We start from the raw sequence: 12,244 nt of genomic DNA on the forward strand, positions 1-12,244 counted from the left end.
AGAAGGTATACACTATTCACCGAAAAAAATCCAGAGGGTTTATGGCATATACCCTCCACTACCCCGAGTACCACACAGTTGGTACATTACTTAAGTACCAATGTACGTTACTTACCATATGTTGGCATGTTAGGTTTGTTGTTTGGTTTTTTTTAGGAGCATTAGCAACTAAGACCATATTGCTCTGGGGATATGCAGTGGTCATTCTCTGACCTTCCCACACCCCCATATTTGGTGGCTCATGGGCTCGAACACCGGTCTAATCAAGAAGCATGTGCTACGCACTGCTGCTCCTGCCCACCTGGCTACCGAGGCGCCAGGCATGTTAGTAAGGACAGACAAGACAGGAGAGGTAAAGTGGTTATACTTTTAGTTCAGAAACATTAAATGTAAGGCAGTACATCCAGATGATATGGGATGGGTGCAGTGTTAGCAGTACATTAGTAGAGGCATATGATGCAAGAAAGCAAGCTTATATAGCATCAGCCAAAAAAAAAAAAAAAAAAAAAAATTGCCATTACACTTATCCATTCACTCCAAAAGTTTGTCTAGTTCAGCCTTCAATTTATTTAAGGTGTCAACTTCCACAACAGCAGGTGGAAGTTTGTTCCAGCAATCAACCACCCGCTGACTAAAGGCAAATTTCTGCACATCTATTCTACAACTCTTTCCTCAATTTGAATTTATGCCCCCCCCCCTCAGGTGCAGAATCTGAGCAAGAGGAAGAACTCCATCAGCATTAAGTTTGCTCAAACCATTCAAGGCCTAATACACCTCAATCAGATCACCTCGCAGGTGCCTTATCTCCAGATGTCGCAATTTGCAGAAATTAATCCTATCCTGGTAACAGGCAACCCTTTGTTCCACTCACTAATCTCATTGCCCTTCTCTGTACTCTTTCTAGTAGTGCAACATCTTTCTGCAGTTTTGCCAAACATGGCAGCTTTCAGGCATGAATTTCCTGTCTTTGGGAAGGAATTATTCCAAATTATTGCAAAAGTTATTCATTAACAATAGCACTATCCACATGTTCAACAGCAGAATATCGATCTAGATCACACCTCACAGAGGGAAATTTCAAGGGAAAGAGGCGAATCCAGTGCAACAAATGTTAGCAGTCTTGCAGAACTGAATCTGCTAACAGTGATAGTGAGAGAAAATATCAGCAAGGATCACCACACAGAGACTGAAATCATTGTAGAGACACCAAAGGACTAATGTAACCTTTCCCTGACATATTCCTGCATTGGAAGCAGCTGTTATTTTTATCTCTCCATTGAGTAGTGTATGGATCTATGTACATTGTTACTTCTTTGTTAAAATGCCAGATTAATCACTTTTCTCAACCATTTCTGTAACTTTTGTCTCATGCTTGGCTTTATTTCCCAATGAATCATGTTCTGTGACTTTTCATTTCAAGCATGCAACTTTTTGTTTTTGAGCAGCATATTTGAAGTGTAAATAAACTTGAGCATGCTGTTCAATTTTATTTGTAGGTATAGGAACATTCATTTGGAATATTAATTGCTGTGTCAATATTAGCCTGCCGCTGCTTTGATAATCATTCACATGTAGTTCTGAGAGTGTTTCATTTATTCATTAGAATTTACTGGAAAGGTTAGAAATTGTTAATTGTAGTATTTTTGTCTCACTCACTCTCACATGTTGAAAATTGCTATATCTGTCATTAGAGTTTTCAAATTGCTTAAATGCCTGCTCTGAAATATAGTCCACAACCTTTGCTACTTAACTTTACATTTGTTAGAGTGGAGGCGAGAAAGAATTTAAATACATTTCTGCCCAGTATTTTACTGGTTGTGAATCAGTTGGAAAGGTATTAAGAATATCAGGATAGGTGTAGAAAACTGAAATAGTATTATTAAACTTGAACATCCACCATATATGTGAATTTTTATGTGATTTATTGTCAGAACTTTTGATTTTACCAAACTATTGTTGTGAGTCTAAATGTATATGTTGATTCTTCATTTGTAGGGACGTATGATGTTTGGATATGCCTTTGAAGATATCTTATTTACTTGGCCTTCGTTTCCCCTTCTTTGTCTCATTACACTATACAGTTTGGGGTAAGTGATTGGAATTCCTATATTTTGTTTGTGATGTACTAATAATAGCATTGATGTTAATGTTAGCTGACTGCTTTTATTCATTTTTGCAGGTCATGCAATTTTAAATGAATTTTGTGGAACAATGATAAAAGAGAATGCATCACAATAAAACTAATATTTAAACATTAACCTCTATTTACCTAGAATTATTTTAAGAGTATAGTCTGTTACTGAGATAAGGATTGGAATTCTGGCAAATACTAGGAGAATTTGTGGGCAGTTGTACATTTATTTAGTGATTCCTGCTAGACGTGACCATTTTCACATTGCTGTGTATTTTTGCCAGTGATCTCTGTTTGATAGTTAACCTCTTCACATTCTGGCATATTTTTTACACAAAATAGATGAATCTACAAATAAATGCAGTAACATTCATATAGTTAGGCACTATGTAGGACCTCAATTTTTTTTTTTTTTTTTTTTTTTTCAATTGCCAATATTAAATATAATAAAAGTTGTGCGTGAGCCTTTATGTTTAAATGGAATCCTGATAGTGTTAAAAAGGAAAGCTTGTAAATGTGCTCTGAGTGGCATGCCCCCATTGGAGTCCATTTTCCTCAGCTCTACAAGACACGTATGGACAAATCTGGGTAGACAGCATCTCCTACTCTCCTTTGAATACAAATTTTAGTGGGTTTATTGAGCAAAGTGATTTGTGTTGATCCCAATTATTGGTATCTATTTTGGGTCAATGACAGCAGAACTTTTTCTTATGATGGTTGAAGAATATGCATTATGTTAGATACCAAAAGGCTTTTTTAAAGCCTGTGAATAGAATGCACCATGGTATCTTATATTTTCTGCATCACTCTCTGAGTGATGATTTGTACATGGTCAATTGCACAGAAACCTCTTTTGAATGCAGCCTGATTCCTTCTATTGTTTCGCTTCCAGGGTGATCTGAGTTCTATTGCGTTTTGGTAATGTTGGAAACAAAATCTTGGCTTATTTTTGTCATTCTGGAACTCTTCCCGGTTGCATTTTATGAGTTGTATGTTCAGTCTCCCCTGCAACTATATAACTTGCCACATTATGGCCTAAGCTGCTAGGGCACCATGAAACAACCAAACAACAACGACATCTAGAATTATATGTGATATTTATATAACATCTGATATGTTTTGCTCATTAACTTCTGTCTGAGGAGAATGGATTATCAGAGAAGGCTTTCCATTTTCCCTCATCTGTCTCTCTAACCACATTTTGGTCAGTAAGTGCTGTGGGAATTAGTTGTGTATGTCCTCTGTTCTTTTATTGTTTTTGCTTCTTTCTGCTGCTTCTCTTGGTACAAATTTCCCAAAATTTCAATATTATTATTATTAGTAGTAGTGGTTTAAATTAATATTAATTATTAATATATCAGTGTATTAATAGCAAAATGATGCAAGTAAGAAAGCTCATATAGCATCAGCCAAAACAAACATCCTTTCTAATAACATTAAGATTCTATTTATCTGCATTTCTTCATGGATATGCTGATCCCAAATATGACCTTAGTTTTTGCATACCATCAGTGGTTTCCCCAGAAATTGCAAAGTAAATATGCAATAATACTATGTTATTATTAACAGTGTTTAACTTTTGCATTTGTTTTATTTTTACTTGTGGCATTAATCTTTGCCACAAGTAAAGAACAAGCTAAAAAAAAATCAAATTAAAAAATAGAAACCCTCCTTGGGTTAATAAAAAAAAAAATTTCTTTTAAAATTGTACATTAGTATTAGTAGTGGCAAATGATACAAGAAAACAAGCTTATACAGCATCAGACAAAATAAAAATTTAAAAAAATTCCCATATCACCTATACATTCCCTTGAGTAGTTTGTCTAGTTCTCTGAATTTATTTAAACTACTACCCACCTCTACAATATTTAATGGGGCTTCAACCACCCACTGGATGAAGGCAAATTTCTGTACATCTGACCTGCAGTTATCCTTTCTCGATTTGAATTTGTGCCCCTTGTGCGTGTAGTCTGAGCAAGAGGAGGGATTTCATCAGCATTGAGCTTATGCAATACATTCAAAAAATACTTAAATACCTCAGTGAGAACTCTTACAGGTGCCTAGTCTCCGGGTGCTGCACTTTGCAGAACTGAAGCTTTTGCTATTAAAAGTACCATTTTGTTTCTCTCATTAACCTTGTTGCTCTTCTCTGCACCTGTTCCAACAGATTCATGTCCTTCCTAAAATGAGGCCACATCTGTATGCATTGCTCAAGATGTGACCTAACCATTGCCTTAAACAATGGGATAATCTTATCTCTGTTGGAAAAATTCCTGAGTATCATTGACAAGACCCCATGTGGGATCTTGTCAATGATATTCAGCAATGGCAGCCTTTCTGCAGTGCTTAGGGAACTTCATATCTGACTGCACTATTACTCTCAGGTCTCTATCATTCTCCACATCTGAGTGTGGTTCCATAAAGTTGTTTGTTTGTTATTTGGTTTTTAGGAGCATTAGCAACTAAGGCCATATTGCTCTGGGGATATGCAGTGGTCATTCCCTGACCTTTCTACATCCTTTGTATTTGGTGGTCACGGGCTCGAACCCCGGTCTAATCAAGAAGCGTGTGCTATGCACTGCTGCTCCTGCCCACCTGGCTACGGAGGCACCTATAAAGTTGGTACATTAATCTAGGATTGCTGCTCCAATATGAAGTACCTCGCATTTGTCAATATTAAACTTCAATTGTCATGTCTTGGCCCATCCGCCAAATTTTTCTGACTCTTGTTGCAGAGGCATACCCTAATTATTGGCATTAACCACCCTGCGAACCTTCACATCATCTGAAAACTTAGACATTAAGCCTGATACTCCTTCATCCATATCATTAATAAATGTAGAAAACAACAGTGGGCCAGTACTGAACCTCTGGGGATGTACCACTAATGCCACACTGCTCCAATTTGTATAGCAGTCTTTTTGTATGCAACAGTATCAAAATTTTTTCTTAAATCTAAGTATATGGCGTCAAAATTATTTTTTGCATCTAGTTTCTTTTCAGTCAGATTGGTCCGCCAAGATCCCTTGCTTAACAAATCCATACTGTGACTCCATTATTTTCCTTGGAACAGAAGCCAAGCTAACAGGTCTGTAATTACTTATATTACTCTTTGTTTCCCCTTTGTGATTCTTATATCTCTAGTCCATAAGGACCTTCTTTGAATCCAAGGATACTCACATAATTATGGCTGGGGCATCTCTGTAGCCAGGTGGGCAGGAGCAGCAGTGCGTAGCACACGCTTCTTGATTAGACTGGGGTTCGAGCCCGTGACCACCAAATACGGAGGATGCAAAAAGGTCAGGGAATGACCACCACATATCCCCAGAGCAGTATGGCCTTGGTTGCTAATACTCCTAAAAACCAAATAACAACATAATTATGGCTGTAGTTTTACATACATTGTTTACATGTTTTGTCACCTCCCTTAATATAATTGGATAGATCCCATCCAATCCCGGTGACTGTTTTTATGTTTAGCTTTAACAATTTCTCTTCCACTTTCCACTTTGTTATCACAAAATGATTCATCTCTATATTAGAATTTGACACGCTTCTGGCATCCCCACCCCTAAAAAAAGAGCTTGTTTGAACCTAAAGAGCTTGTTTGAACCATTCAAAGCCTTAAACACCACAATCAGATCACCTTGCAGGTGCCTAGTCTCCAGATGCTGCAATTTGCAAAACTGAAGCCTTTCTTGGTAATGTTTGTTCTCTTCACAAATGTGGTTGCTCTTCTCTGCACCCATTCTAGCAGATCTACATCCTAAAATGAGACCTCCAGACCTGTTTACCTCATTCAAGTTACGGCCTGACCATTGCCTTATATAGTGGGATAATCACTTCCTTATTCCTGCTAGCAAAATTCCTGTATATAATTGACAAGAACCCAATGAGCTGCTCTGGCAGCCTCTCTGCACTGCTCTACACAGTTGGTATGTTACTCTAGGGTTACTACTATCCATATATAGTGCTTTGCATTTATCAATGTTAAACTTCAATTGTCATTTCTCAGCCCATCTGCCTAACTTTTCAAGATGCTGTTATAGTAGCATACTGTCATTACCCACCCTACCAACCTTTGTATCATCAGCAAACTTGGACATTAAGCCTGATATGCCTTTATCAATATCATCGATAAATATAGAAAACAACAATGGGCTCAACACCGAACCCAGGGGGATGCCACTAAAAACGTTAGTCCACAAAGAGCAATGCCCATTGATTACCACTCTGTCTTCTCCCACTCAATCATTCCTTTATCCATAGTAGTAACTTGCACTTGATGCCACACTACTCTAATTTGTACAGCAGGTTTTATGCGCAATATTATCAAAAGCCTTCCTGAAATCCAAGTATATGATATCAAAATTATTTTTTACATCCAGTTACTTTGTGACTGCATCATAGTATCCTATCTTGTTTGGCTAATTTGATTAACAAACCAATTCTGTGTCTGAAGTATAATTGTGGCCTTGTCTAGATGATCCAGCAATACTTTTTTTTACTAGTGAGTCCATTATTTTCCCCAGAATAGAAGTTAAACTAACATATCTGTAATTACTCATGTCACCCTTTGATCGTCCCCCTTCCTTTGCGAGTTGGGGATACATTTGCACTTCTCCAGTCTGTGAGGACGTCCCCTGAATCCAAGAATGCTGTCATTATTATGACTGAGAGTTTGCTTATTTTCTTTGCTGCTTCCCTTAATTTAATTGGATGAATCCCATTCACCGAGATGCCTTTTGTATGTTTAACTTCAACAATTTCTCTTCCACTTTCTTCTCAGTTATTACAAAATCATTCAGGTGCCTCCGTAGCTGGGTGGGAAGGAGCAGCAGTGTGCATAGCACACGCTTCTTGATTAGATTGGGGTTCGAGCCCGTCACCACCAAATACGGAGGATGCGGTGGTCAAGGGAATGACCACCGCATATTCCCGGAGCAATATGGCCTTAGTTGCTAATGCTCCTAAAAACCAAATAACAAAACAAACAAATACAAAATCATTCAGCTCTCTATTAGAATTTGATAAACTTCTGGCATACCCTTCCCTAAAGAGTTCTTCATGGTGAATGTAGATGCAAAATACTCATTCAGTTTGCCAGCAACATGAGCAGAAGCATCAACACTCAAACTATTGATATCAAGGAAACCAATTTGATTCATCCTCTTCCTTCTTTCTATTGTTTACATTAAATAAATAAGGCGTTGCTGTTTTTCTTTGCATCCTTCACCAAAGATTTATTGTAATCTGCCTTTGCTTGCGCCTAACCTCCTGTGTGACTTGATTATAGACTAGTTTATATCCAGCATAAGTTTTTATTGATTTGACCAATAATTTATATGTATGCCATGCATTTTTTTTCTCTGGCATGAGTTTCATCACTTCATTTGACATCTATTTTGGCCTATACCTTGAAGAATTATTTCTTATTTGGTATGAGAAGCCTATTCAAAGAATTAATCATAGCTTCTATGATTAATTCTTTGAATGCTTTCCCTTTGGAATATGCTGATGGTAACAACATCAGCGGATCTCACTGTATAGAATTTAAAAACTGTCTGAGACCACTGTAGTCACCTTTATGAAAGAAAAAACTACTCCCTTTACCCTTGATGGTAGTTACATCTTTAAATAAATCCCACATCAGTATACTGTGATCACTGCCATCTAGTGTTTCTTTTATCTTCAGATTTTTAATGCATGAATAATCACTGCTGATAATTAGATCAAGAGTATTATGGCTTCTTGTTGCCCCTCTAACATGCTGCTGCTGTAGAAAATAGTCATCCAGTAAATCCACAAAAGTCTTGCTAGTCTGTGAGTAGAGACCCACCCACAAGTTCCAGTCAGTATCTGGAAAGTTAAAATCCCCTTTATAAGCATTCTGATTTACTGGCCCACTCTATTTCTCTGTACAGCTGTTTGTTGTAGTCATTAGGCTTAAAACACATTCCTGCTCTAATTTTTGCTTTCTCAGTTCTTATGTCTTACCAAACTGACTCAACATTGCACTGGCCACCCATGTCTAGATGTACTGCATTAGATTTTGTGTGTTCTTAACTATGATTATAATCCCTCCCTCTCCTATCCTGTCTGTCCTTTCTATTGTACTCCCCATATTCAGATTTTGCATCTTTTATATCTAAGTGATACCATGTCTCTGAAATTCCAACAATATCAAACTTCAAATTTATTTACTGTGCTCCTAGAATTACTGTGCATGCAAGTGTACATCCCCCTGTTTTTACTCCTAGTTACCCTAACACAGCCCATGTATTTTCTTATTTCATGATGACTTCCAGAAATTCTTGAAATCCCCAAACCTTACTTTCAAGGCTGCTCATTATTTCAATAGAAGCAATGCAAGAATCACTTTCACTTCTACCTGTGGTTATAGTTATTCTATTAGTCTGTGTATCCCTCCAAACTAGCAGTTTTCCAACCCACCTAATACTACCTTGATAGCATCAGCAAATATTCTTGCACCCTTTCTATTTAAGTGTATCATGTCCTTGCAGAAGCAGTATCTGCTGTTAACAAGCACAGACCATGCTGGGAAAAATTCTACCCTCAAGCCTTGCACAATCTCTGCAGAGCCAAATTGATTGACAAATTAATTAATATCATATAACCCCTCCTATCATGTGTGGGCAGAATTGCAGACACTCAAATTTCACTCTAACTTCTGAATAAATTGCCCTGTACAATATTTTTTAAGGCACATAAGGTGATATTGTATAACAATATCATCTTTTGTGCCCTTAAAAGATGATATCTGCTCTACAATGTCATCAACTATTGGCAGGCATACCCTGTTCCTATTCTAGAGCATGTACACCGATCAGCTAAAACATCACGACCAGCGAGTTGTTATGCAAATCGAAGCAACTGCAGGTGAATTATGGCACGGGTCAGGACATGGTATAAAAAACACCTGATATTGAGCTCTGTTAATCAGTGTTGCTTTTGTTCTTCAGATGGGAAAGGCAGCAGGCTTAAGCGAGTTTGACAAAGACCAAATTTTAATGGCCAGACGACTGGGTCAGAGCATATCTGAAATGGCACGGCTGGTGAGGTTCTCATGGTCAGCCGTGGTTAGTACCTACCAAAAGTGGTCCGAGGAGGGAAAGCCCACGAACCGTTGTTAAGGTGTTGGACAACCATGGCTCGAGGTGAGCAAAGACTCTTCTGGATGGTATGTGGCAATATGTGCAAAGTGTGTTAGTTGTCTGACGGCACCAGGAGTTCCCCCATCTCCGTGTTGTGTACTCTGTTTGTGTAGAACAGAACTCTGTGAAGGCCAGAGATTTAAAAAGTGTGTGGGGAATGGACGGATGTGTAGTGCTGTATACTGTTGTTCTTCTGACCATTTAGCCGTTGGGACCCATCATTACTGCACTTGGCCCCGGGGAGGCAGGTCAGGTTCCCAGTACATTTTTTGTACTCTGGCAGGCCCTGCCACCTAGTTTCCAAAGATTTCAGTGGCAAGGGCCTACGTGAAAAAAAAAAAAATAGATAAATAAATAAAAAAGGGGGTTAACACTAGAATATAAAAAGCTAAGAGAGGTTTAAATTTGGACATTATTAATTGATAAGTTGTGTGGGATGTACACTGCAAGTAAGACAGAGTAGGGGGGGAGACTGAAGCCTGGGGGAAAAAGATAGAGGTATGGGTACGATAAAGAAGGCAACTCTAGAAATTCAGTGAGGCAGGGCAATGCCTCACCAGCAGAAGAAGGGGTGCTGGGGGGGGAGACCGGAACCAATATCCTCCCTCCGGCTGGGGAGGAGAGTAAAAGAAAACCAGGCTAGAGTGCTAGGTTTGATTGCCAATGTGGCTTGTGGTAGAAAAGCTGCTGGTGTCTCCAGTGTCTGGGTTTGGGGTCTTGAGTGGGATCAAGTACAGGTTGATTTTGCCTGCAGATTCATTTGCAGATATCAGCCCGATGGAATTTGGATGAAGGAAGTGAATTTCAGTTCAATTGAGCTTCGATGAGGTAGGCGTTTGATGCTACTGGAGAGGGGTGACCAGAATCTGTCTCAAGTTATTGGTCTTGGTGGTTTAGGTTCCTTAATGTTCTTTGTCTGTTGAAGTTACATCCTGTGCAAAAGTGGTGAAGTATTTATAATTGTCATGGATATGAATTAGTATACGTTCCTGGGCCTTTGGCAAATTAATAATCTTTGCGATCAGAATAGATCTCAAGTCTTCATAATCAGGACAGTCATACATTATATGGTGCCAAGATTCGTCAGTGCCACAGTGGCAGCGTGGATCATCTGTGATGCCCAGAGATGTTAATTTTTCTTGTATCAACCCATGGCCTGTGAGGAGGTACGTTATGTACAGGCCAAGGGAAAACCAGCTTGGGAACTTCAGCGTTACTTCAGGGATGAATTTCTTTGTAATTACTCCCTTAGTGGATGTCTTCCATCTGTTCTGCCAGACCTGCTGCAGGTGTGCAAGAAGGTGCCTTTTCTCTGTCTTGCGATTGATTGCTAGGTTAGTGGTGAATCCACTGGTGGTAGTGGAGATTCCTTTGGACAGATGATACAACATGCTGCATCTAATTATTTCAAAGTCTAGATGGAGGACTCCAGTGAGGACTTGGAGAGCAGGAGTGTTCACTGTGCAGCAAGCTTTGGTGATAGTAAGTAGTATTGTTCTTTGTAGTAGTTGCTAAGTTGTAGTTGCCCGGTGAAACCAGACCCCTGCAGCATATGAGATGGCTGGAATAAAGACTGTAAAACAGGGCTAGGGTACGTCGGTTTAGACCCCAGTCCCCGCAGGTGACCCTTGCCACCAATGCTGTGTAATTTCTTATCTTCTTTTGGATATACTGTAGGTGTGGGAGGAAGGACAGTTTTGAGTCCAGGATTACACAAAGGTGCTTAAGCTGGGTGTGGCACTTGATGGTTGTGGCATTGATCTTAATCAGGCACGGAAAGGATCAAATTGTCTGCATAGGCTTGGGACTTAACATGCCCAAGATCTTGATTTAGGAACTTATTTAGGACCATGTTCCAGAAAGCTGGTCCTAGGACCGAGCCCTGTGGGCATCCCCTGTGGATCTTTCTGATCACCCTGGAGTAGGTAGTCTCTACACTGACAGATCTGTCACATAGATAGTTTTTAATGCAGGAGTAGAGATTTTGAGGAATAAAGAATATGTGCTTGCCTCAGCCTGCCGAGGATGCTTGGCCACCAAAGTGAGTTGAATGCCCCGGCAAAGTCGACTGCAATTACAAGGAAGTGTTTTTCAGGTGTGGATTGAAAAGATGTTATCAGGTTATTTAGTGTGTCTACTGTCGAGCACCCCTGATGGAATCCATACTGGTTGTCGGCCTGTAGGTTTGTGTTTGTATAATACCTGTGAATTCTGAAGAAGATGAGTCTCTCAAAGAGTTTCTTGAGAATAGTTAGAAGGGCAATTGGTCTGTATGATGTTGGCTGTTGTGGCAGTTTATTCAGATTTTTGAGGAGAGGTCGAAGATTAGCTGTCTTCCAATCAAATGGAAAGGATCCTTTTGCTAGACAGTGGTTAAAAAGATTCAGCAGTAAGTATGGCTTGTAGTCTGCTACTCTTCTGACAATTTTGTACTCCAGAAGGTCAGGACCTGGGCATTTTCTGTCCTTGAGTTTCAGTACTGCTCGATGAAGTTCCTTCAGGGTGAAGGGCTCTTCGGTTTCCTGCGTGGTATAGCCCTGATTGAGGCACACAGTTGGGCTTGTATTAGTATGAGGTCAGAGATTGGTGCCTGGAAAATGGTATTCAGTATATTATTAATTGTCTGCTCCCAGGTAGTTGTTATTGTGCTTTGTGGTGTTCAGAGTGGTTGTCAGAACCTCTCCCCTGGGGAATTTATTGGTGGTAATTTTATATACAACCCCCCAAGGGTCGGTATCCCAGTCGATGCCACCAGATGCTCCCAAGATGTCCTTTTCCTTTGGCAGATTAGAACCATATAGGTGTTCCTGGCTATTCTGTATTGTTGTCTCAAGACCTCCACCTCTGGCTGCGGCCATGATCTCTATGATCTCCTTTGAAAAGCTTTCCTTTTACTATTTACATCTCTGTGGAGGCGCTGCAGCTCTGGGGACCACCA

General features: G+C 39.5%; 1 protein-coding gene across 1 annotated transcript in view; it reads left to right on the plus strand.

The window, feature by feature from the left end:
• Positions 1–12,244, plus strand: part of Alg1 (ALG1, chitobiosyldiphosphodolichol beta-mannosyltransferase) — a 238,764-nt gene that overhangs the window by 21,437 nt on the left and 205,083 nt on the right. The window contains exon 2 of the mRNA XM_090387354.1: positions 1,996–2,087. Coding sequence (XP_090243480.1) covers positions 2,002–2,087 — 86 coding nt within the window. The 5' untranslated portion in view covers positions 1,996–2,001. The remainder of the gene's footprint in view (positions 1–1,995; positions 2,088–12,244) is intronic.

Source organism: Mastigoproctus giganteus, chromosome 13, assembly GCF_048544385.1.
Source record: "Mastigoproctus giganteus isolate SK-2022 chromosome 13, ASM4854438v1, whole genome shotgun sequence".
NCBI lineage: Eukaryota > Metazoa > Arthropoda > Arachnida > Uropygi > Thelyphonidae > Mastigoproctus > Mastigoproctus giganteus.